A 23,830-nucleotide genomic window follows, 5' to 3' on the forward strand; every position below is an offset into this window, starting at 1 on the left:
CCAGGCAGTGGCGGTGCACACCTTTAATCCTAGCACTCAGGAGGCAGAGGCAGAGGCAGGTCTTTGAGTTCAGGACAGCCAGGGCTACACACAGAAACCCTGCCTTGAAAGACAAAAACAAAAACAAAAATCCACTCTTTGTGACTTTGTTCCCTGACGTCCTGGTTCTCCCATGTCACAGCAGGTTTCAGTGCTCTCTCTTTATGGCTGACATCCCCATTGCACAAGTAGGCCTCAGCTTTCTGCTGATGAGCATTTGGGTTGCTTCCGATCTGGAGCAGTTATCAATGAAGTTGCTGTTAACAAGTGTTTGGGGTTTTGTATAGTCAAAGGGTTCATTTCTTGGAAGCATTTTGTGTTTGTCACTTGTTGACACTCTCTGATGAGACAGAATCATCATACCTTGTAGTACTGCAATAGGATGCTTATGGTAATGACCATATTTATTGCAGCCTCTTTGAAGTCTGCTGAGTCCAGCATCATCTGGATCCTTTCACAGAGCTACTTCTAATACATCTTTTTTTTGGCCATATTCTGATCCTCTACATGGATCTTAATTATTTGTGAAAACTGAGCATTTCAGATTGACTTGAAGTTGGAAACTAACATTTCTTTCTCAACAGCAGAAGAAAGCTAGATAATTTAATGATATAAGTTGCCTGTAAGTTCACAGAAAATAATGAATATGAATATGTCATAATTAGAATGGCAGATTCCTAGCAGATGCCCTGCTGTTAGAGCAGACTCTGGGTAGAACAGCCACACAGGTATCTGCCTGCCAGTTCACAGCTCAAGTCTATCAGTATTTTAAAGTCTTTCTTTCTTTCTTTCTTTCTTTCTTTCTTTCTTTCTTTCTTTCTCTCTCTTTCTTTCTTTCTTTCTTTCTTTCTTTTTGGTTTTTCGAGACAGGGTTTCTCTGTGTAGCTTTGGAGCCTATCCTGGCACTCGCTCTAGAGACCAGGCTGGCCTCGAACTCACAGAGATCCGCCTGCCTCTGCCTCCCAAGTGCTGGGATTAAAGGCGTGCACCACCAACACAAGTGTTTCTACAAAGTGCATATTTTGCCTCTTTTAAGGTTTTTAATTTTTTTTTTTTAATAACAAGAGGTGGCTTGTGGACTCTCCTAGGGAGCATTTATATACTTCCTGACTGTGTCTCTCATATTTTGTTTATGGATGTGATTCTCCCCACCTGGTACTGAAGTGGGGCTCCAGGAAGAACCTTCTGGCAGTGAGCAGTGCCGACTCCGTGTCCATCCTCAGTGAGCAAGCCATGTCATCACACTTCCACCAGCAAGTAGCTGCTGTGCAGATCTCCCCAAGCTTAGTCAATGTGTCTTTCCTGTCCACGGGGAGCACACACAGCCTTCGTACTGACATGCACATCAGTGGAGTATTCGCTACCAAGGTGACTGACTACCAAGGGTGGTCTGTGGGTGTTAGACAAGGATCTTCAATGTAACAAAAAGAGCTGTCTGCTAGGTCATTAGAGTAATTCAGAACAGCAAGGGGACTTGGTGACAGCTTAATCCATCCTGAATGTCCATGTGTGTCATATTTATTTTAAAAAAATATTAAACACTCACAGGCGTTTTAGGTCTAACTTGCATCTATGGAAGACTTGGCAACCTGAAACTGGGCTCACATCATGATAACACTCAGTGATGAGGGAAGGAAACAGGCTTCGGAAATGTGTAATGGGTTTGTGGTCTGCATTGTACTCTTCCTTATCTCTGTTTTTGGACATCCATGTTCATTTTAGGATGCTGTGGCTGTCTGGAATGGAAAACAGGTGGCAGTCTTTGAACCTTCCGGATCTACCTTAAGGAATGCAGGTTAGACTCTGTTTAGAGTAGGCTCCACACCCCTGCTGTTGCCTCACCTTCTAATGCGGAGTATTGGGATTGGCACAGAACTAGCAAGACCCTCATGCCAGCTCTCATTCCTGTGCCTGAGTTACTAGAGCCAATGCTGTAGCTGGCCCCTGCAGCCGGGGCTTCAAGACTACATCCTGTGAAGTGGTCAAGGTATTTCAGAAATATAAGAGTCTGCACCAGCAAATCCTCCTGGGATCCAGAACTGCTAATAAGGTTGCATGAGCATAAGCAATTTTGTTCCTTCTAAGGAACAAGTGCCCTGTAAAATGACTGTAACCATAGCTATGAGCCACAGGTGGATCTTCAGAGACGATCAGTCAATCTCAAATTTGAGCTCTGCATTTCACCAATTGCTTCAGTTTTCTCTGCTTAATTTAGCTACCCCTGTCTTCCACACACATACATGAATTTCATTGTGCTGCTATAACACCATGGTGGTTTAGAACCGTAGGAATTATTCTCTATGATTTCAAAGACCAGAAAAACAAAATCCAGCAAATATGTCCATACCCCCTTGTGTCCTCAAGGGGAAAGTCCATTCTTTGGTTCTTCTAGTTTCTGGCTACTATAGTTTATGGTTGCAGAGCTCATCTTTGGCTATGTTACCACATTGACTATTGTCAATCCCTCCTCACAGGGACACCTGTAACTATGTTTTGGGCCTGCCTGGACAGTCCAGAATAACCTTGCCTTTGAGGCATTAGCATCTATTATTGTATGTAGTATTCTTCATAAGCTTTGGGATTCAGAGCACAGATCTTGTAATACTGTCTTAGAGCCTCCTGAAATACCTACCTTTGGGATGTGACTCTCCTCTCTCTAACTTACCTGTAACCCCTTCTTGACCTCATCATCTGCACCTCAGAGATGTTTAACTCTGAGGAGGCTGAGTGTTGTGCTGCTCACTGGTCATCACTTCACTCCCTCATATCTTTCTCACTCACTTTTTATCCCCCTCAACACTCTGTGACCAGCAGCAGAGTAACAGTGTGCCGGAAACAAGAAGGTAGTTCGGTCAACACAACTCCAGCAGGTGTTGGCTCAAACTTCAAGTCTCACCCCAAGTAGTTTATTTTAGGCATATTTAAGCATAGCAGAATTTCATGAAAAATTTTCTGGTTATAATTAACTCTATCTCATGTGCACAATAAAGCTTAAGATATGACTACATTGAAACTCTTTAAACATGACTACATTGAAACTACAACACTCGAGAGGCAGAGACAGGCAGACCTCTATTAGCTTGAGGCCAGCCTAGTCTACAGCATGAGTTGTAGAGCAGCCAAGGCTACACAGAGAAACCCTGTCTTGAAAAAAAAAGAAAGAAAAAAATTCTTTGTAAAATGTATGTGACCTCTTCCATAAAGATGGGCTCTTTAGATTTACTGTGTATGAAACATTCCATAAAGATATGTTCTATAAATTGACAAACTCACAGGAAGTGTCTGGGGGAGGATCCAGTATGGTCTAGGCTACATAGATAGTGCAGAGGTCACTAGGCTGTTAGCCACATCCACTCCCAGCCTTCTGGTTGGAAAACAAGTTATACATCTCTCCCTTTGAAAAGACAGCCCTGTATGTTTAACATGCTTGGTTCCCCTAGTGCTTTTCTACGAGCCTAAGAGCCTCTGTGCATCCCATAACATTATTGTCTGAAGTTCTCTGATAGATAAAATTGTCATATTGCCTATACTGTACAATAATTCCCCACCATCGCTCCTCTTTCCTGTGAGTCCCAAGAAGCAAGGATGAGCCCTTCTATCTCAATAATGACTAGTACAGCAAGTACTAAGACATCTTCCATTTTGTGTATGTTGTCACTTCCTTGACTAATAAGCTCCTCAACACCTTTGGCTGGGGCACAGAGGAACAGGTGTTTAATCAGTCATGCTGTCCTAGATGTTGTGTTGCTGGGAGCACCTTCAACCAGGGGAAGAGGAGATAAAGGCTAGTGAGCAGGGTGGATGGGCATATTAAATCCACCAGGTCGTGACTAGGGCCCTAGGAGCCTATATAGTTTCCTATATAGTTCAGAGCAAATGTTCCTTTGTGTCACTTCTTTTTTATTGTGTTTTCCTGTGTCTTGGTTCTATATTTTTTTTAGATTTTATTATATATACATATGATTATATGTATATATAATCATTCTGCTTCCATGTATATCTGCACACCAGAAGAGGGCGCCAGATCTCGTAACGGATGGTTGAGCCACCATGTGGTTGCTGGGAATTGAACTTAGAACCTCTGGAAGAGCAGTCAGTGCTCTTAACCTCTGAGCCATCTCTCCAGCCCTTGGTTCTATATTTTTAGTGTTTGTTCTATTTTTGTGTTTTGTTTTGTTTTTGTTTTCCTTTTTTATTCTAGAATCTTGTTCTGCTCATCTATGAGATTCATGGAACTAAGATATTCTCATGGAGCTATCATCAGGACCAAGCTGACGAGGCACTTGTACCATTCTGATGCTGTTTTGATGTTCATCTTTCATTTCAGGGACGTTTCTTTGTGAAACATCAGTGTTAGCAATGCATGAAGAAAGCATTTATACAGTGGAGCCAAACCGAATTCAAGTACGGACCTGGCAGGTTAGTGACTATTGACAGTGACTGTGGTGATAAAGTTGCAGTTAAGTTGAAAATGCTGTTTCGTGTTCCTAAGTCCTATTTTCCAATCAGGTGGCTCACTGGAAATGGGTTCTAGTGTGGCTTCCCCATCCATGCTGTGACCTCTGAGATAGGGAGTCAGGGTTAGAGCTTTTCTCAGGGAAGAGTCCATTTCCATGGACCTTGACTATACTGGGCTATGAAATGGGAGGAAATGCTTGTTGGTTTAAAAACCTCCTGAGGGTTTTGTGCTATCAGTTTAGATGATATTCCTGGATGAACAATCCCCCTGACTGTGAGTAAAGGTCAGGCCAGAAGGGGTAGTGCTGGCCTTTTACCGTGAGAGGCCTCCAGCACAGCATCTGTGTGCCGTATCTTGCCTGTCTGCATCCCACTGTGACTTGCTAGAACCCAGAACTGACATGATACTAACTTGCTGTAATTGCTACAACAGATTCTCACAAACAACTGGCTTAAGGCAACAGAAACTTGTTTTCTCACAGTTCTGGAAATCAAATCCTAAATCGAGGTTGGTCAGGCCAAGTTCCTTCAGAAAGCTTTACCAAGGAATCTGTGACTGCCTCTCACAGTTTCCAGGAACCAGTAGTACTGTCAAACCTCTCACAGAGGTTTCCCTATGCTCTGTGCTTCTCATAACATCTCTCTGTATCTGTGTCTTCTCTTCATATCTGGTGAAAACACTTTCAGAAGCTGGAAAGATGGCTCAGCATTTAAGAGAACTTATTCTTACAGAGGGCCAGGTTCTGTTCCTAGCACCCACATGGTGGCTCACAATCATCCATAGCTCCAGTTCCAGAGAATCTGATGCCCTCTTGTGAGCTATAAGGGCACCAGGCATGTATGTAGTATGGAGACATACATGTGATTAAAACATGCATACACATAAAATAAATAAATCTTTTTTTTTTTTTTTGGCTTTTCAAGACAGAGTTTTTATGTAGCTTTGGAGGCTGTCCTGGAACTTGTTCTGTAGCCCAGACTGGCCTTGGACTCACAGAGATCTCCCTGCCTCTGTCTCCTGAGTGCTGGATTTAAAGGCATGTGCCACTCTGCCCAGCAAAATAAATAAGTCTTTAAAATATACAAACAAAAATAGCACACTTTCACTAGGGTGCATAGTTCAGTGGTAGTCTATGTGCTTAGCATGGAGGGGGCCCTAGGTTCCATTCAGAGCATAGAAAACAGAGTCACTTGTCGGTGGTTTTAGGACTCACTCTAATGCAGAATGAGTTCATCTAAAAGTCTTGGGGCTGGGAGTGTAGATTAGTAGAATGTCTGGATTGGGCAGAGCCCTGAGGTACATCCCTGGGACCATAAAAATAAACAAATCCTTGATTTACTTACATCTTCAAAAACTCTTTTACAGTAGAGTTTCAAGAAAAGGGATCTTTTAGAAGGCAGCTGTTCAACCCATCTGCCCACCACTGGGATTCAGGGCATGTTAGGAGACCTAGCTTTATGTGGGTTTTCAGATCCTCACAGTGACACAAGCACTTTACCAACTGAGCCATCGCCCCAGCCATGGTGTGATTTTTATGTGGGATTTTGAGTTGTTTCTTGGAACCCGGTGTGTGCTTCACTGGAATTGCCACATCCGTGATCTTGTACCTTAGATGCTGCTCATCCAGGCCCCTTCCATGAGGTTTTTACTCGTAGGTCGCAGGCAGCCAGAGTGAAGGCCAAAGGGAGAAGGACAGGAAGAACTTCTAGTGAGATTGGATTGTGCAGATGTGAGAAGGAAGCACCATGTGGCCCCTGCACATGGTAAAATACAGAAAGCACGAATATAAGTGAGGAGCTCTGTGAACTGCCTTCCACACATGGCATATGTCCAGAATGTGACAAAGATTCTGGTAGAGCATCCTTTCCTCATCTTACCACCCAGATAGCCATGCACCTAATATTGACAACGTGAGAAGTATCTTTGTAGCTCTAACACAATGCCCACCCAGACCAACCCACAGGGACAGAGGTCACATCTACCCTCGCTACATTCCATCATCCTGTGTGCGACCATAGAACACTTCTCAGCTAAGTGCCTGTGTGTCTTTGATCCTTGACCTGAGGCACCAGGACTGTACTGAGTCAGGGGCCTGTCTTCCTGTGGAACGAACCCTAGTTTAAATGCTTGCTGGCCCATTAGTGATCACTTACTGGGTGGATGGATAAGAGAGGAACAGGGCACCATACAAGTGTACTGCTAAACTTGTTCTTCTTTCCCCAGGGAACTGTCAAACAACTTCTGCTGTTTTCTGAGTCCGAGGGGAGCCCCTGCTTCCTAGACGTCTGTGGGACTTTCCTGGTTGCAGGGACAGATTTAGCTCACTTTAAAAGTTTTGATCTTTCCAGAAGGTACAGTTTTCATCCAAACAGAAGTATTCATTTTTTTTAAATTATGAGTCAATTTAGTAGACAGAAAATTGGAACAGTGTCAGAAAGTCTTAGGTTCTAATCTCATGTGACACCTCTTTTTTCTAATTTAGAAGAGACTATTTATTGGTTCTAAAAATGAACCTCCCTTTCCCTGTGCTAGGGGTTCAATGCACAGGTGAGAAGCAGTAAGCTGAACAGAACACCCCATAGGCCAAAGTCTCAGCAGTCAGAAAAATTAATTTCTGTGATCAGCAGAAAGGTGCCAAGAAGGGATCTCTGCCTGATGCTGAGGTCATTCTTTCTTTTCCTGGTCTCACATAGGGAAGCAAAAGTGCACTGCAGCTCTAAGAACCTGGCCCACATGATCCCTGATGTGGGGAGCATCATGTCTCTGAGGTGCAATGCCAATGGGAACAAGATCAGCATTCTCCTTAACAAGGTAAGGCCGACATCACTGCTGGCCTTCGCTGTTCACGTGAAGGGCCTCTTTGGAGAGGGGCTGTGCCTCTGGCTGGAATATTCTCCTCAGTAGGTCTTTGGGGTCTTTATGCCTTGCCCTTTCTTCTAGCCCCCCTCCTTTATTCCCCTCCTCCATTTTCCACCTTCCATCGGCCCTCTCCTGCCTGCTTCCACCTTGGTGCACACTCTGTTTTGGTGGTGGTGGTGGTTTTGGTTTTCTATTTTTCCTTTGTGTCTTTCACATCATGCATCTCCACCCCTTTCATTTCCTTGTCCCTCATATCCACCCTCTGCCCATGCAACCTCCCCCCAAAATAAAATAAAATTTAAAAGAAAAAAGAAGAAAAAAACTCAGTCTTGTCCTGGAGGCTGTAGTGTGACACAGTGAGTCAGCAGTAAACCCGTTTATCCGTGTATCTTTACTTGCAAGTGTTTATTGCAGAAAGTCATTGGTCTGGTTCGAGGCCTCTGGTTTCTGCTACATTATCAATGCTGGGCCTTCACCGGAACTCCTCTTGGTTATCCTGCTGTTGCCCTGTGTTGTGGAAATCCTGTGGCTTTGGGTCTGTAGGACTGACCGATCCCTTCCCATGCTCCAGCAGATCACAGATGGGGTAGATGTGAGGATCTGAAAACACACAACCCTAGTTCTGGGCCTTGGTCAGCCCACCAGCTCTCCCTTGTTCTGAACCACTTTGTCCTGCCAAGTCCACCCCTTGCATCAATAAGCTAAGGGTGGAGCCAGTTATTCTGCTTTCATGTCCTCAAGGTCAAGTCCCTCACACCTATACCTTCAGGGTCAGCTCTACTGTGTTGCCCAGGTCTGGCATTGGGGCCATTATTCTGAGTGCTGTGGCTGATAAGCGGCAGGTCCAGGTCTCCCACCTGTCTTGAGCATTGATGGGTGGGAGGGGGTTGGTGGCATCCTTCCCTGCCAATTCTACCAAATGACAGTTGAGTAATGGGGACAGCTTTCCCATGCTCACAACTTCAGGACTGGATCACCCACACCTACACGAATGTGGTTGACTCTATTGTGCTGTCCACGAGAGGTGTAGGGCCTGCTCTCTCGAGACACACTTTGTTTTTTGTTTGTTTGTTTGTTTGGTTGGTTGGTTGGTTGGTTGGTTTTTCATTAGTTTGTTTTTGGTTTTGTTGTTTCTAGACAGGGTTTCTCTGTATAGCCTTGGATGTCCTGGAACTCACTCTGTAGACCAGGCTGGCATCCAACTCATAGAGGTCCTCCAGCCTCCCGAGTGCTGAGATCAAAGGCGTGCAACCATCACATCTGACATATACTCTCTTACATCCTCACCTGTATACATTTCCCATCTTTTCATGCCTTTCTTTGTTTTCCTCAGAAACAGTGATGGCTTCTTCAGAGATCCTTGTCCCTTTCTTGCTTGTCTTCTTTGTCACCCAGCCAAACTCTTTGTCACCAGAAAGGATGACAATTTCTTTTTTTTAATTTTTTTTAAGATTTTATTTATTATGTATACAACATTCTGCTTCCATGTATATCTTCACACCAGAAGAAGGCACCAGATCTCACAGTGGATGGTTATGAGCCAAGGGGTGACAATTTCTTCTGCCACTGTTAAGCCTACAGAGTCTTTTGTCTGAAGTTTCTGCAAGATTTCATCTTGCCTTTTTAAGGAACTCACATTCTATTTATGATTCTCGTGCCTGCTAGAATAGAGTTTCCTTCTGGATATGTGTTTCCTCATTATTGCTTTGTGAGCTTGAGGAGCTGGCTGCCTTTCAAATTGTGCCCATTGGTGGAAGCTTTGAGGAAGAGATCCAATTAACAGAACACAAAGGCTGGTGGACACAGGGGAGAAGGCGAGGAGTGGGGGATTGAGCCTAGCTCTTCCCTTTCCTCAGCTTCTTGTACGTACATGTACATGATATTCTCCCTCACAAGTGTTCAAAAGAAGGAAATGAAAAATGATAAGATTATAGTGGTAACATCATTATGAGCTGTGTTTTGCAAGTTCTCTGACCCAATCTTAAAATACACCACCAGCCCAATAATTGCTGCAGCTCAGGATCCTGATTCTAATGGAAGGGATGGGAGAGTCCCACAATGGTGTCAAAGTAATACAAAGAAGATAAGGACACAGAGGCAACGGTGTGAGGCAGGCAGCAGAGACTCCTCTACATCTCAGTAGGGAACATTTGAAACTGTGAGGAGAGAACATCCCTGAGCCTCAGAAATCCTTGTGTAGAGATTGGAGAGATGACTCCAAGGTTAAAAGTACTTGTTGCTCTTGCAGAGAACCTTGGTTCTGTTCCACAAGCCACCTGGTGATTCACAACCATCCTTAACTCAATCTGACTGCCTCTTCTGACCTCTGTGGGCACCAGACACACATGTGTTATACATGCAAACATGCAGGCAAAATACACATGCACACATAATCAAATAAATCTCTTTTTGTTTTAAAGAAATCTTTGTGTGCAGTCACGAGGTCGGGGCATCCAGGACCACCAGAAGCTCAGCTCTACAGCTTCTGAGCATAGAAAACCAGAGCAGCTAAGCTAGAACCCAGGATTCACTTGCTTTCCTTTGCTTCCAAAGCCACTTACTGAGATTCCTCTTATGAGGGGCAGGGTGCAGGTGCAGTTTTCAGAGATGGCACATAAAGAACCCTTGGGTGGGCCTGTTGTCAGTACTTAGTCACACCTCCTTCCTCTACTTCAAAACAGGCTCAAGGTGCCCTTTGGGAATGCTGACATTTCTTTATCTTAAAATACGTTCTCTAAAAACCTGAGATGAGAGTCACATAAAATTAACCATTTAAAGGGAGCAATCCAGTGGCGCTTGGTACATTTGAGGTATAGTAGTACAGCTACTCCCTCTATCTGGTTCCAAACATCTTCATTCTAAAGAAATATGTCATATCCATTAACTGCCAGTCCCATCCCCATCTTAGCTCCTGGCAACCACAAGCCTGCTTACCATCTCTGGATTTTCTTGTACTGGACATGTCACATAACGCGTTGCGTTTTGATTCTGGCTTCTTTCACCCACTGTAGCATTTTGGGGCTCATCCACATTGTAGCATGTGTCAGTGCTTCATTCTCTGTGTGCCTGGGTTGGTTTGACAGACCACATTTTCTCCATTGATCTGTGATGCTCACTTGGTGACTGTCCACATCTTGCCCTTGTGAACAGAGCTTCTATGAATTTAGAATGGAACCACTGCCTTGGAAGCTCCTCGCAGCTGTGAGCAGCAAGCAGCAAGCAGCACGGCAGGAGCCGCCAGGCTCTGCTCCTGGCCTTTACTAGCAACATTACTCACTGCTTTGTGTATAGGCTGCCAGATGGAAATGATCATCACCCCATCTTTGTGAAGTTTGTTTCATTTGTATTCAGGTGTATGAATGTTATTTTTGCCATCTCCAGATTCCTTTGAGTCCCTCTGCTAAGAAAATGTCTCCAGGATGAGCATGGTAGCACATGCCTTAAATCCCAGGACTCAGGAGGTAGAGGCAGGTGGATCTGTTGTGCCATGTTTTACTCTTGACTTTTTTATTGTTTTTTTTTTTTTAGGGGGGCTCACTACCCTGCGCCCTAATAAATCACACACAGAAGCTTATTCTTAGTAAGGAATGCCCAGGCCTTACTTTGTCTTGTTTCTTGCCAACTTTTTTTTTTTAACTTAAATCATCCCATCTACCTTTTGCCTCTGGGCTTTTATCTTCTCTTCTGTAAATCTTACTTTCCTTCTTACTCCATGGCTGGGTGGCTGGCCCCCTGATGTCCTTCTCTCCTTCTCTTTGCGGTTCCTTTCTCTATTTATACTCTATGCCTGCCAGCCCCACCTATCCTTGCTCCTGCCTCACTATTAGCCATTCAGCTCTTTATTAGACCATCAGGTGTTTTAGACAGGCACAGTAACACAGCTTCAAGAGTTAAACAAGTGCAGCATAAACAAAAGTCACACACCTTAAAATAATATTCTATCACATGGATCTCTGTGAGTTCAGGGCCAGCCTAGTTCAAGTCATCCAAGGCTATATAGTGAGACCTTGTTTTTCTTTCTTTTCTTTCTCTCTCTCTCTCTCTCTCTCTCTCTCTCTCTTTCTTTCTTTCTTTCTTTCTTTCTTTTTGTTTTTCAAGATAGGGTTTCTCTGTGACTTTGGAGGCTGTCCTGGAACTAGCTCTTGTAGACCAGGCTGGTCTCGAACTCACAGAGATCCGCCTGCCTCAGCCTCCCGAGTGCTGGGATTAAAGGCGTGAGCCACCAACGCCCAGCTTCTTTTTTTTATCTCTAGTCAAAACTGAGAGCAGGTACAACTTTTTAGATTTTGTTTCAAGTTGTCTGAAATTGCAAAGTAGTAACTAAAAAACTATTTCAGTGGGCTTAATAAAGAGCTAAATTATATTCTGGTGGTGTGCCATTTACTGGTGGTTGGCAACAGGTGATTTTCCTCAAGTATATGCTGTGTCAGCTTATTTACTTACTTACTTACTTACTTACTTTTAGGGCACAGGCCCTAAAGCACTTGCCAATCCCTGAGCATTATGTCTTCTCTTTCCTAGGTTGACAATAGCCCTGATTCCAAAATCTACATCTATGATGTTGAAATGGACACAGTGAATGTCTTCAACTTCAAGACTGGACAGATTGGACAGACGCAGACACTGCCCTTTAATGAGCCCGAGATGAATGAGTAAGATTCTAGCTGAGGGGACTTTGTGGAAAACATATTTGCCTGCCCTCCAGCTTACTATGTTATATTTGAACTTAAGAGCCTCACAGAAGCTACTAGTAGTAAAACCAGATTGTTAAGAAGTAGATTTCAGTTCTTGGTCTCTGTGCTCCAGGGTTGAGATTATGGAACTGGCTTAGTAGAAACTCAAAATTTGGAGGGGCTCTTCCAAACATCTTTAGAGATGTCCCAGAACAGAGTGGCCTCAGACTTATTGGCAGCTCTGACAGGAAAAAAGGTGCTTGTCTTTGTAGAGAATATGTTTCAGGAGAAAATAAGAAATAAGTGTCTTTCTGTTGGGGGAGGGTTGATGCAACCCATAAATATAGTTCCTGCTACAGAGAACATGTTCTTGGGACTTCAAGAACTAGCAATACTCCGCTACCGTCTATATTTAATTCTGCATTACTTGAATCAGGAAAGCAAACAGTTTGGGAAAGAGTGCTAGGTATGTCTGCAGTGAAGTAAGTGCACACCAAACATGTATGGGAGCCTTCAGGCTCACCTCAGTAGCTTGCAGAGAACAGAGGAGCTGGCAACAGGGTTGCATTCAGTGGTTCACTTTTTCTGTCATACTTTTTTGTACTGTTCTGCTATTTTTGTTGTTTGACTGATATGATTAAATTATGATGCTAAGGATGGATCGCAGAACCTGGTGTGTGCCAAGCAAGTGCCCTACCACTGAGTAACACACCAGCCCTGGCTTTACTTTTGTTGTTCTAGCAGGCCCCTCCTTCCTGACTCAGATCTTCCTGCATAGTCTACCCTGAGTTCTTCCCGTCTCTCTCTCTCCCTGAGTCCTGCCTGCTTCCTTAGATCTGTCTCTGCTTGCTCTACTTTCATCTCTGTTGATGCCTTACTTCAACAACACCTTCTTCTCTTTCCACCTCAGAATATGGGCCCTTGAACTTCTCACCCCTCAGATTGATACAGCTTCATCCCATCCCAGCGTTCCTGCGTTCTCTACAACCAGGTGTAAATCTTTGAAACTAACCTTTCTTTTACTTCCTACTGCCACTTCCCTTCTTTATCTCATGAAATGTCTTTTATCTCCTGTTTTTCTCTTCACTGCCTAATTTCACTTCTCTTTAAGAATAGGCAACAGCCTTTCTACCTGTTCTAACTCTCTTTTCAGGCCATTCTCTCTGGCCAGACTCCTTACAGAACAAAGGAAACAAACTATGTCTGGTATTTCATAGGTCCTTGGTATATGTTCCATCCTAAATTCTGTGCTTGTCCCATCTGTTACCACAGAGCTGAGCAGACTCTGCACAGCTGCTGGTGCCAGTAGCATCTATGAGGTTTAAATGTTTCCTGTAAGAGTGTATCCGGCACAGCCACCAAGGGCCATTGAGCCCCACATTCTACCCTGGGTTTGCTGTGCTCTTCTAGGGAGGCACTTAAGGAAGACTATCTCCCTTACCTCATAATTCTCCCTTTTTGTATGTGACTATCCTGCCTTCATCTCCCAAATAACTGTAACTGATGGTATGTACCACCATACTCATTACTGTTGAGATCTCCAGCCTTTGCACCTAGTTATTGATCTCCCTATAGAACTTCTTCAAATTCTTGGACTTATAAATCTAGTATCTTGCAGATGGGAAAGACTTGGGTAAAATTAGACAGTGTCATACAGGCTTGCTTCTGAATACCTCCTAGAATATTCTAGGGCCCCTGCTTGACCTCCAAATCCAAGCATCATTCTCTGTGTCTCCAAGCCAGACCTCCCAGATCCTTTCTCCCAATTCCTCAAAGTCTGTAAGAATGTATTCTGTTTTGATAGGCTGTATGGCAGTAAGTGGCCCAGAGGAGCCATGCACTTGCAAACACTGTCACCTGCTGGCATTGACTGGGATGATGCTGAGTGGTGTGGGTAGCACTAAAAGCCATATTCTTCTCAGAGTTGGGGATGGCTCTTCCCTTCTGTTTTAGGAGCCACATCTTTATGCATGAGAGACTAGCGAGTTACATCCCTGTGAACCATTTCTGGGATCAGAGTGAGCCCAGGCTCTTCGTGTGTGAGGCCTTGCAGGAGGCATCTGGAGCCCAACCACAGGGCGTAGACAAGCAGCCCCATGTGGAGGACACATGCCACAAGGTATCTATTGTTTGCTGTGTTACATGTTTAGACATATATGGTGACCATAGCATAATTTATTGGAGAGTTCTAGGAAAATTCATTCATATGAAGTAGCATATCTACATCATACCTCCTACTGAATAGGTAACTGTGTCATCAAGATCATTTCCATAACGTCCATGGACGATAGATCTTTTTGCAGCTGGTGTGTGTGTGGGGGGGGGGGGTTCTGAGGCATGGTTTCTCTTGTGTCGCCCTGGCTGTCTGGGAACTAGCTCTGTAGACCAGGCTGGCTTCAACCTCATAGAGATCCATCTGCCTTTGCCTCTGCCTCCTGTGTGCTAGAACTAAAGGCATGTCCTACCTTGCCCTGCAGACAGAGCCGTCTTGAGCCACACAGGAAAGCTGCAGTGTTAATCTGCCCCACCCTAACTGTCTAGGTCTGCTCCAACTTTTTTGTCCAGTGTAATCCCAAATTTTAATTTCTTGATTTTCTTAACTGTCTCATGTTACTCTTCTCTGAGGGCAGAGCTCTTTATAGAGCTCAATGTGAACTAACCCTTACCGCCTTAGCACATGTTGAGACTGGATCTGAGGTATAGCTGTAATCCCCCATTCACCCCTCGTCAGCTGTCCTCAGTCACTGTCTCTGGCCTCCTCATTTCCCCCCACCTCTGTGGGGCTCAAGCTCCATGCAGGTGTGCTCTTGGCTCCAGAACAGTACCCACATAGGAATTGGGACTCTGATACTTTCCAAGGCTTATGTTTTGCAAGATGTCAGATGTTCCTAACAAGCCCGGCAATGTGTATGCCACTATCACCCACCTTCCTTTCAGAGAAGTCAGCATAGAGAAACCCATTCTATAGTTGCAGGGTTCATCTTCCTGATAGAGGAGTTTTCACAGATGAGAGTCTGCCCCTGAGACTGAAATCAGTCAGTACCCAGAGAGTACCAGGAGCAAACCCTGCCCTTGATCCTCAAACGCCAGAATGACAGGCTACATCAAGTGGCTTCTGTATCGCTGGGATGAAGGAAATATCGCCAGAGGAATTTTGCAGATGGGCAGTGTGACGGCCCCAGGAAATAGTGGGCATAGCAAAGATAGCTAGTAAGAGTGAAGGCATGTCCATGGGGAGATTGATCCTGGTGGTGATTAAGTGGTTCTTTATGTTTTTTGTGATGATGGTGTGTACAGTTTAAGACTTCACACCACAATAGTGAGGAAACGTCCTGTGTCCTCTCCATCTTTAAGAAGCAGTTGCAAAAGCCGGGCGTTGGTGGCGCACACCTTTAATCCCAGCACTCGGGAGGCAGAGACAGGCGGATCTCCATGAGTTCGAGGCCAGCCTGGTCTCCAGAGCGAGTGCCAGGATAGGCTCCAAAGCTACACAGAGAAACCCTGTCTCAGAGGGAAAAAAAAAAAAAAAAGCAGCAGTTGCAGACAGGAAGGTGGTTCTGGCATTTGTTGTGGCATATTCTGCTCACATGCGACAGAGGCTACATAAAATTGGGCTCTCCCTGGTGCCTTCCCTATTCCTCAGAGCAAGGAAACACAAAGGGTGGTTTTGTTTGTTTGTTTGTTTTTGTTTTTCAAGACAGGGTTTCTCTGTGGCTTTGGAGGCTGTCCTGGAACCAGCTCTTGTAGACCAGGCTGGCCTCGAACTCACAGAGGTCCACCTGCCTCTGCTGGGATTAAAGGCGTGTGCCACTACTGCCTGGCTAAAAGGGCATTTTTTAATAATCACAAGCACTCAGATGGGTTTGAGTGATTAGTCACTCTAGGATCTGTTGGTCACAGGCGGGTGAGGTGTAGTCCCGTGGAAGATGCCTTTATTCTTCAAAGGAGGCAGATAAGAAGCTTGGGAAGCCCTGGCAGAAACAGCATCATGGCTATACTCCCTGAAAAGAAATTGAGAAGAAATTAGGAAAGTATATTGTTTTGTTTTTGAGGTCTTCACTTTTTTTTATTCTATTTTTGCTGTTGGTGTTTTGTTTCAATAGACAGTGTTTCTTTGTGTAGTCTTGGCTGTCCTGGAACTTACTCTGTAGATCAGGCTGGCCTCGAACTCACAGAGATCCACCTGCCTCTGCCTTCTGAGTGCCAGGATTAAAGGCATGCACCACCACTGCCCCCCCTTTTTTTATTCTTTACATACAAAGACTATCATAATCTGTTTCACTGAGTAGACAGTGTTGAATAATCCACTCAAGGTCGCTTAATCCAATGTATGTCCTTCTCATACTGATGGAAACACTGACAGCACATATTCAGCTGGTATTTCCGGATCAGACCATGGTGGTTAGAGCAGACACGGCAAGAGCAAAAACCTAGGCAGAACTTCCTTGGGTGACTCCAGTAGAGCTGCCTTCAGATGGCCAACAAGGGAAAAGAAGCCAGGAAAGTATATTGTTAAACTTAAAACCAATCAGCGTTGTCCTGTGTCTTCTAGGAAGATGTTTTGATTCTGTCATTCTTTGCTTCTGAAGAGCATGGCTTCTTGCTCCACGACTGCTTCCCCCGGCCTCCTATCTACCAGAGCCTTCTGGGAATGGAAGTGCCTCATTATTACTTCACAAAAAAGGTGGGAATCCCTGATACCTACACACTTACTCTCTGTTCTCCCTGCCCTGGGTGGGTTCTTCCATGTGTCTCTAGCACACTTGAGATATGAGTTGGCCTCTAAGTTGTGAGGCTCATGTCTCACGAGACCAGGCCTGCCATCAGCTAGCAGTAGTTATCTGGCATCTCCTGTGCTGCCTTTGCTCTTGGGGAGGACTAACGTGACTAAGGTGACACTGGACTGTGGCTCGACAGGACTCTTGACCCTTTTGTTTTGACTTTCCTTCTAATGGCACAACTTTTTTCAGCCTTTGTCATTTCCTTTTATTCTAGCTAGATTTTTTTTTATAATAATTACTCCTGTATTCTTCTTAAGGAATTTAGGAACTACAAATAATACAAATCTCCCTGATCCAGGCCCAGAGATGATCACTGTGAGGCAGCTGGTATCACTACTCGGAAGGCTTCTGTAACCTAGATATAAATGAGGTACACACACATGGTTCTTTGTAAGTTTTGAAAGAATGGGGTCAGTAAACACTAGCATACATCCTAACGCATTTATTTTACATGCCTCAGATCCATTTGGCTGTGGCTCTAAAATGACACATTGACAAAAGAACCTGAGTCCAGGCACTCTCAGTCTGTTGCATCCATGTTTACCAGCTGCTAGTTCTTCAGCTTTGGGCTCCATTGTCACCTGAGAGGTGGTGGCTGTGGTGACTGTGGAGGCTGCTGTTGCTTTTTTTTTTTTTTTTTTTTTTTGCTAGGAGTCAATCTCAAGACCTCACAAATGCTAGGCAAGATGCTCTACCACACTGAGCTACACCTCACAACTATACCTAAGGGACTTTTTCTACACAGCAGCCTAATGGGCCTGTGGGTTGAAGCTTGGGCACAGGGGCTGGAGCTGTCAGTGAGCTCCATAGTGTTCTGTAGCTGCTGTCATGGCTTTGATCCCCTGAACTGAAGAAGCTGCTATCTTGCTGGACCCACACCTTCTGGAAAAATGTAGACACCCTCCCTGTCACTTCCCTTGCATTATCATGCCAAAAAGGCAGAGAGAGGGGACCTATGGTATCAGCTTTTACCTAAGTGTTTCTTAGTTTCCCCATATGGTGATGTAAAAATCAGTCTTTAAAATGAGCCCTGTGCTATTCTTTTTTTTTTTTTTTTTTTGGTTTTTCAAGACAGGGTTTTTTTGTGGCTTTGGAGGCTGTGCTGGTACTAGCTCTTGTAGACCAGGCTGGTCTCGAACTCACAGAGATCCACTGCTAAAATGAGCCCTGTGCTATTCTTATTGTCTGAAACTAACCCTTCTATCTTTAAAAATACTATTTTTAATTTTATGTATGTGTGTATAGATGTGGGTATACAGGTGGTTGTGAGCTCCCTGGGGAATGGGAACTGAACTATGGTTCTCTGCCAGAGCAGTGCAAGCATGCTATGAATTACTGAGCCATTTCTCTAACCCCACCCCACCCTCTTGCTTGCTTGCTTGCTTGCAAGATTGTAATTATGTATCTAGGGTGGCCTTGAACTCAAACATTTAGTCCTTCTGTTTCAGCCTCTTGAGTGCCTAGATTGCTAGGATTACATAGTATCCAACCATGCCTGACTTAGCCTGTTGTTACTTTTGTAGCCAAAAGTGAGTAAGTAGAATGGGTCACAGGGAGACAGAGCAGAGTAAAAGCTTCTATCTGCTGTACAGCCCCCTCCACATAACCATATAAGCTAATGAAATTGTACCATGTGGACTGCTAGACAGTCACAAGCATGCAAGCCACACTCAGCTCTTTCTAGAGCTGTGATTTGCTCTAAAAGGAATTGCCGTGAGAATAGGGTGGAGTGAATACTGCCCCTTGATTTGTGATCATTGTGACCAGCTTTATGAGGGCTTCTAGCTTTAAGATCTGCAAACATACATATATAATGATACATTTTAAATAAAAACAAATCCAGGACAGTTGGTTTCAGTTTCCAAGTTGCCATATACAGCAGTATTATTGCACAGGCGCTAAAAGTTGGTGTATGAGCAGTTTGTATGTTATACTTCCTTGTGCCGTGAAAATGGAGTTGATGTTTGTGAAAGCTGGGAAAGTATTCGTGTGATTAGCTAAGTTCTGGGAGTACTTTTTCTGTCAGTACAGGTGTCCTTAATTGCTTTATTTTAAAATAGAATTCTACTACCAGACTGATGTTTTCCCAGTATTTTTCATTCTTGTTTTATGTGCTTTGATGTGATTTCTCTTTGATTTGAAAACAGAGAGTTTGGAAAGCTCATTTAAGTTCTTTCTGTTGAGTTTTCCACATTAATTTCATATTCTGGATTTTGTTTCTTCCACATATTTATGCATGTTTTCTTTTTTTCTCATCTCCCTTTCTGTGCCTACACTCATAGTTGTTATTCCACAGAAGAGGCATTTATGATGCAGTCGTAAGTATGAAACCCTAGGTTATGGCTTGTCATCTTGGTTTTGTCATGTCCCTGAGACCCTTATCTTCTTGCTATATTGTGTGTGTTCCAGCACTTCCTGCCTACCTTGCTCACCTACATATTTCTGGAGGCTAGGGCTTTTTGTTTGACCATGGAGCCATGGACTTAGTAAAATTTGACAGAAGCCCATTGGCTCTCAGTCTGGTGTGTACCTGTGGTGTGCGTAGCCATTCACATTATCTCCAGATATAGGAAATGCTTGGTTGACCTGCTTGTAATATAAGGAGTATCATTAGTTTAACTTGCAAAGTGCTGCTAAGGACCAGCCAGAAGGCATTGTGTTCCTTTAAAGGCTGCTCTTACTCTGTTTGCTGACATGCCCGGATGTTCACTGCCCACACATCCCAGGATGGTCTGAGAAATTCCAATACTCTGAGTTCCCAGCACCCTTACCATGTGACTGGCAGGTTGTGCCAATCTACTATGACATAGGATAAAGTTTCTGCCTCCTGTCAAAATACAAATGAGGTCCAAGCCTTATTTAGCTCCCAAGATGAGACAAGTTCAGATGTGTTCAGGGTAGTGTGGCCATAGACAACATTTCTTGTTTCAGAGATAAGTAACAAGGAGCTAAAATAAAGAGACATGGCAAATAAGCAGGAAACAGGGAATTGTGAGACTCCCCAGCATGCTCACACAATAAAATGGGTTCATTAGAAGCACACCAAGGATGATGTTACCTGTGAAGGACAGTGTCCAACTTGGTGCACAATTAGCCAAACTCTTCTGTCACCTAGTTGAGCTATATATCGATGTTTATCTCCATGGACCTAAACTCAAGCTTCCCTCAACAGAACCTTTGCTTATGCCCTATGCTGTCTCTAGAAGGGCTTCCAGCTATAATGAGGCATGATACATTTCATCAGATTTTCAGAGTCCAGGACAAGTGTTGGTTCCTCCTTGGGGTCTTCTCACTGGGCCTGCCAGGTGGGCTCAGAAAGAACAGTGAGGCTGAATCATTCATGATAGCTGAGGTGGAGAGGTGATGGATAGTCGTGGTGGTAGATAATATGCCAGACAGTATGTGTACATAACAATATACAAATGGTCTGCAGAGAGAAGGGAGTCCCAGTCCTGGAGAGAAGGGTCTAAGCACAGGTACAGAGGCTTCGAGCATTAGAAGAGCCATGGCAGGGGCAGTGGGCTCCTCAGCACCTCCTGTTCAAGAAAGTCAGACTAGTGTTCTTCAATTTTAAGAGATACATGTGTGTCTGACTTGACTTAAAGCTGGTAAAAAGTCTTCACAATGAGTGAAACACTGGGAGAGGGTAGCAAAAAGAGCTATTTTTAATGTGAGACTGACATTACTGAATTAGAAACTGACAAAACAAGTTTATACCTGGATAGCCTTTGTCTGTCTGTTGTCTGAAACAAAGACACAAAGCTTTGATCAATTCCAGTGACATTAAAGGTTTCTCAGGACCCTGTGGGAACTCCATGGCCAATGGCTCCCTGTGCCTCCCTGCATATAGATTTCCCAGTGGTGTTTGAATTTAGAGGAAGTTGAATAATTGCAGGCATTGCCTTTGCATATTACCTGATAATTATATGGGGCCTTTGTCCTCCAGCCTGGAGAAGCAGAGAAAGAAGACAGGGTGGATTCTGGGCACTACCACATCCCTCAGATGGTAGCCAAGAGACCCCTACGAGACTTTGTGGGGCTGGAGGACTGTGACAAGCCTACTCGGGAAGCCATGCTCAACTTCAGCTTCTTTGTCACCATTGGGGACATGGATGAAGCTTTCAAATCTATCAAACTCATCAAAAGGTAAGGTGTCCACTCACTGAAGTGTCAAAGGTGACATGCGTCCTACCTAGAGCCTTCAACATTTTTAATGCCTTCTTTAAAAAATATTTTCTTAGATTTATTTTTATAAATATGAATATTTTACTTGCATATATGTATGTGAATCATATGTGTGTCTAGTGCCTAAGGAAGTCAGAAGGCATCTGGTACCCTGGAGCTGTAGTTACAGATGGTTGTGAGCCATTATGTAGCACTCTGCTACAAGTGCTCTAAACCACTAAACCATCTTTCCAGGCCCTTTTATGCCCTCTTTATCAATTATATTTTAAGCTAAGAATGCCTCTGTTATCATATTGCAATGTTTAACTGTATTCAATGAATTACCTGCCAATAGCCACCAAGCTCAAGGATATGGGATCTGGCACACTGTTTGGTGCTGCAGGCAAGCCTGGCTCCTGATATCAGTGGTGCTGGGAACCTCTAGGCTGTTACTTTATCATTTTTATTTATTTTAAAGTGTTTAGAGTATTCTGATCCAAAGTTCTATAGGTTCTAAATATTGCTCAAAAGTATTAATAAATAAACACCAAAACTATCAATGAAGTACAGTTAATTTTTTATGAAAGAAGTTACAGTAATCTAGATAATTCTGGCTTGTTCTGATCATCCCAGCACTTAGAAGGTTGAAGTGTAGGGGACTGGTGAAGTGGCTTAGAGGTTAAAAGCACTGAATGCTCTTCCAGAGGTCCTGGTTCAACTCCCAGTAACCACATGCTGGCTCATAACCACCTATAATGAGATCTGGTACCCTCTTCTGGCATGCAAAAGCACATGTAGACAGAACACTGTATACATAATAAATAAATAAATCTTTTTAAGCAGAGCAGATAAATAAATAAATAAATATTTTCAGGCCAAGTGGTGGTGGCGCACGCCTTTAATCCCAGCACTTGGGAGGCAGAGTCAGGCAGAGTCAGGCAGAGTTTGAGACCAGTGTGGTCTATAAGAGCTAGTTCCAGGACAGGCTCCATAGCTACACAGAGAAACCCTGTCTCAAAAAAATAAATAAATAAATAAATCTTTTTTAAAAATAAAAAAGAAGGTTGAAGTAGGAAGATTACTGTAACATGGAAGCTAGTCTGGACTGTGTAGTGAGCCCCAGATACAGAGTCAGAGAGACCCTGTCTTAAAAAAGAAACCAGTAAGGGATATCTACAAATACTTTCTCCATCTCTGAGAGAATTCAGAAATTCTTAGCAAGAGTTTTTGACAAATTATCATTTAAAATGGTAAAATAAAATGTGGGAGAGTTATACTATGAGAAAGGAAAGGTGTGAAAATAAATGCCTGGGGATGGAGAGATGGCTCAAAGCACTGGCTGCTCTCCAGAGGACCTGGGTTCAGTTCCCAGCACCCACATGACAGCTCACACATGTCTGTAATCAGTACAAGGGCCTTCACACAGACATACATGCAATCGAAACACCAGTGAACATACAATAAAAATAAAGTATATATTTTAAAAAAAAAGAAATGCTTAGAATAAATTCCCTGCCTCAGCTTACATACAGTGATTCTTTTGAAGCATAGATTGCGCTTTTCAGGATTTTATGGAACCTTCATCTACTGTCTTTGAAAACTATTGAGGCCTGATTTTATTGCAGTTAGGAGGTTTTTTGTTTTTTGTTTTTTTTTTCCCCACACTAGCCATGTAGACATTTAATTTGGAGGTGACCAGCAAGGCTGAACATCATAGCCCAATCTTTCCTGAGTAGCTTGCATTTACTGTGGACATGATCACAGCCTGAAGCAGACTGCATGGCCACTTTTAGACCTTTAATGTACTTCATATAGGCACATACCTAGTATTAGTGTATGACTAGAAACAAAAATGTCTCATAGGGAGAGACAGGTGGGAGAAAGTTATAGCCAAATGCTTGAATCTGTGTGTTGTACTGTGGATATGTCCTTGCTCATTTCTACCATGTGCTATGTGTTGCATATGGCCAATCTGTAAATACTTAGATGTCATCCTCAGTCTCTTCAAGTGTTTCACTGTTTGTTCTGACTAAAGATAAAGCTTTGGTACAGGATGGGCTTCGGAATGTAAACTGATCAACCTTAGTCACTAGAAGAGTGAAAGCAACAGACTTGACATTTATTAGGAGACCAGCCAGAGGAGGGCAGCTCACTCCTGGCTTTCATGTTCTGATAGTGCCAGTTCCCTCTTGCTGAGTATGCCCTCAGTGATTCCTGCCTCCTGGTGGCCATGATGAGCTATGTAGCAAGGGTGCACCAGGACCGTGGGCACAGATGTGGGCAGGCAGCTCTGGGTCCTGTGGGCCATTTTTAACTCCAGAGGTACATATTTGATACACTTTCTGGGGAGCCACAGACTAGGGATCCAGCCTGTCTGAAAACTGTGTGGCCTCTGGAGGTATCCAGTAGCCTATCCTGCCCTAGCTGGAGGGAGGCTGAAGGTTTCCTGGGAAAAGCTATCCGATTTCATCCTTTCGCTCCTGTTTGTTGATGTGCTGTGACAGGCCAGTTTTCAGGGTGCAGGAGTGTGGACTTCACAGATGTGGACTTCTGGGTTGCACAAACCATGAATTGGGGTATGTGCCTCCTCTGGATCCTAAACGAGGTCTTTTCAGCCCTTTTTAGTGTCACCTCACCAAAGTCTCAGAGAAATGTAGAAATACGGATGGAGTTTATAAAGCACAAGTTTTAGATACAGTGCAGAGGCTTGTGTGTATTTACAAATAATCAGGGGTAAGCATACACTGCTGACCTGACTCTGGCATAAACCGTTACCACCTGTTGTGAGTTCTCTTTCATTCAAGGGTTATCAGACCCTTCATGAACAGCTTCCTGGATGTTCTGCTTTATAAAAG

At 43.8% G+C, this 23,830-nt stretch overlaps 1 protein-coding gene across 3 annotated transcripts in view; it reads left to right on the forward strand.

Moving 5' to 3' along the window:
• Ift140 (intraflagellar transport 140) overlaps window positions 1-23,830 on the forward strand; it is an 84,692-nt gene that overhangs the window by 18,457 nt on the left and 42,405 nt on the right. For 2 of the 3 annotated variants that reach the window (XM_027425016.2, XM_035447606.1), the window contains exons 11-19: window positions 1,204-1,407; window positions 1,762-1,834; window positions 4,367-4,458; window positions 6,722-6,849; window positions 7,192-7,309; window positions 11,879-12,009; window positions 13,984-14,149; window positions 16,583-16,714; window positions 20,758-20,957. In XM_027425016.2, coding sequence (XP_027280817.1) covers window positions 1,204-1,407; window positions 1,762-1,834; window positions 4,367-4,458; window positions 6,722-6,849; window positions 7,192-7,309; window positions 11,879-12,009; window positions 13,984-14,149; window positions 16,583-16,714; window positions 20,758-20,957 — 1,244 coding nt within the window. The remainder of the gene's footprint in view (window positions 1-1,203; window positions 1,408-1,761; window positions 1,835-4,366; window positions 4,459-6,721; window positions 6,850-7,191; window positions 7,310-11,878; window positions 12,010-13,983; window positions 14,150-16,582; window positions 16,715-20,757; window positions 20,958-23,830) is intronic. The other variant, XM_027425017.2, reaches the window with a different exon arrangement.

This window comes from Cricetulus griseus, chromosome 7 (genome assembly GCF_003668045.3).
Source record: "Cricetulus griseus strain 17A/GY chromosome 7, alternate assembly CriGri-PICRH-1.0, whole genome shotgun sequence".
Taxonomy (NCBI): Eukaryota; Metazoa; Chordata; class Mammalia; order Rodentia; family Cricetidae; genus Cricetulus; species Cricetulus griseus.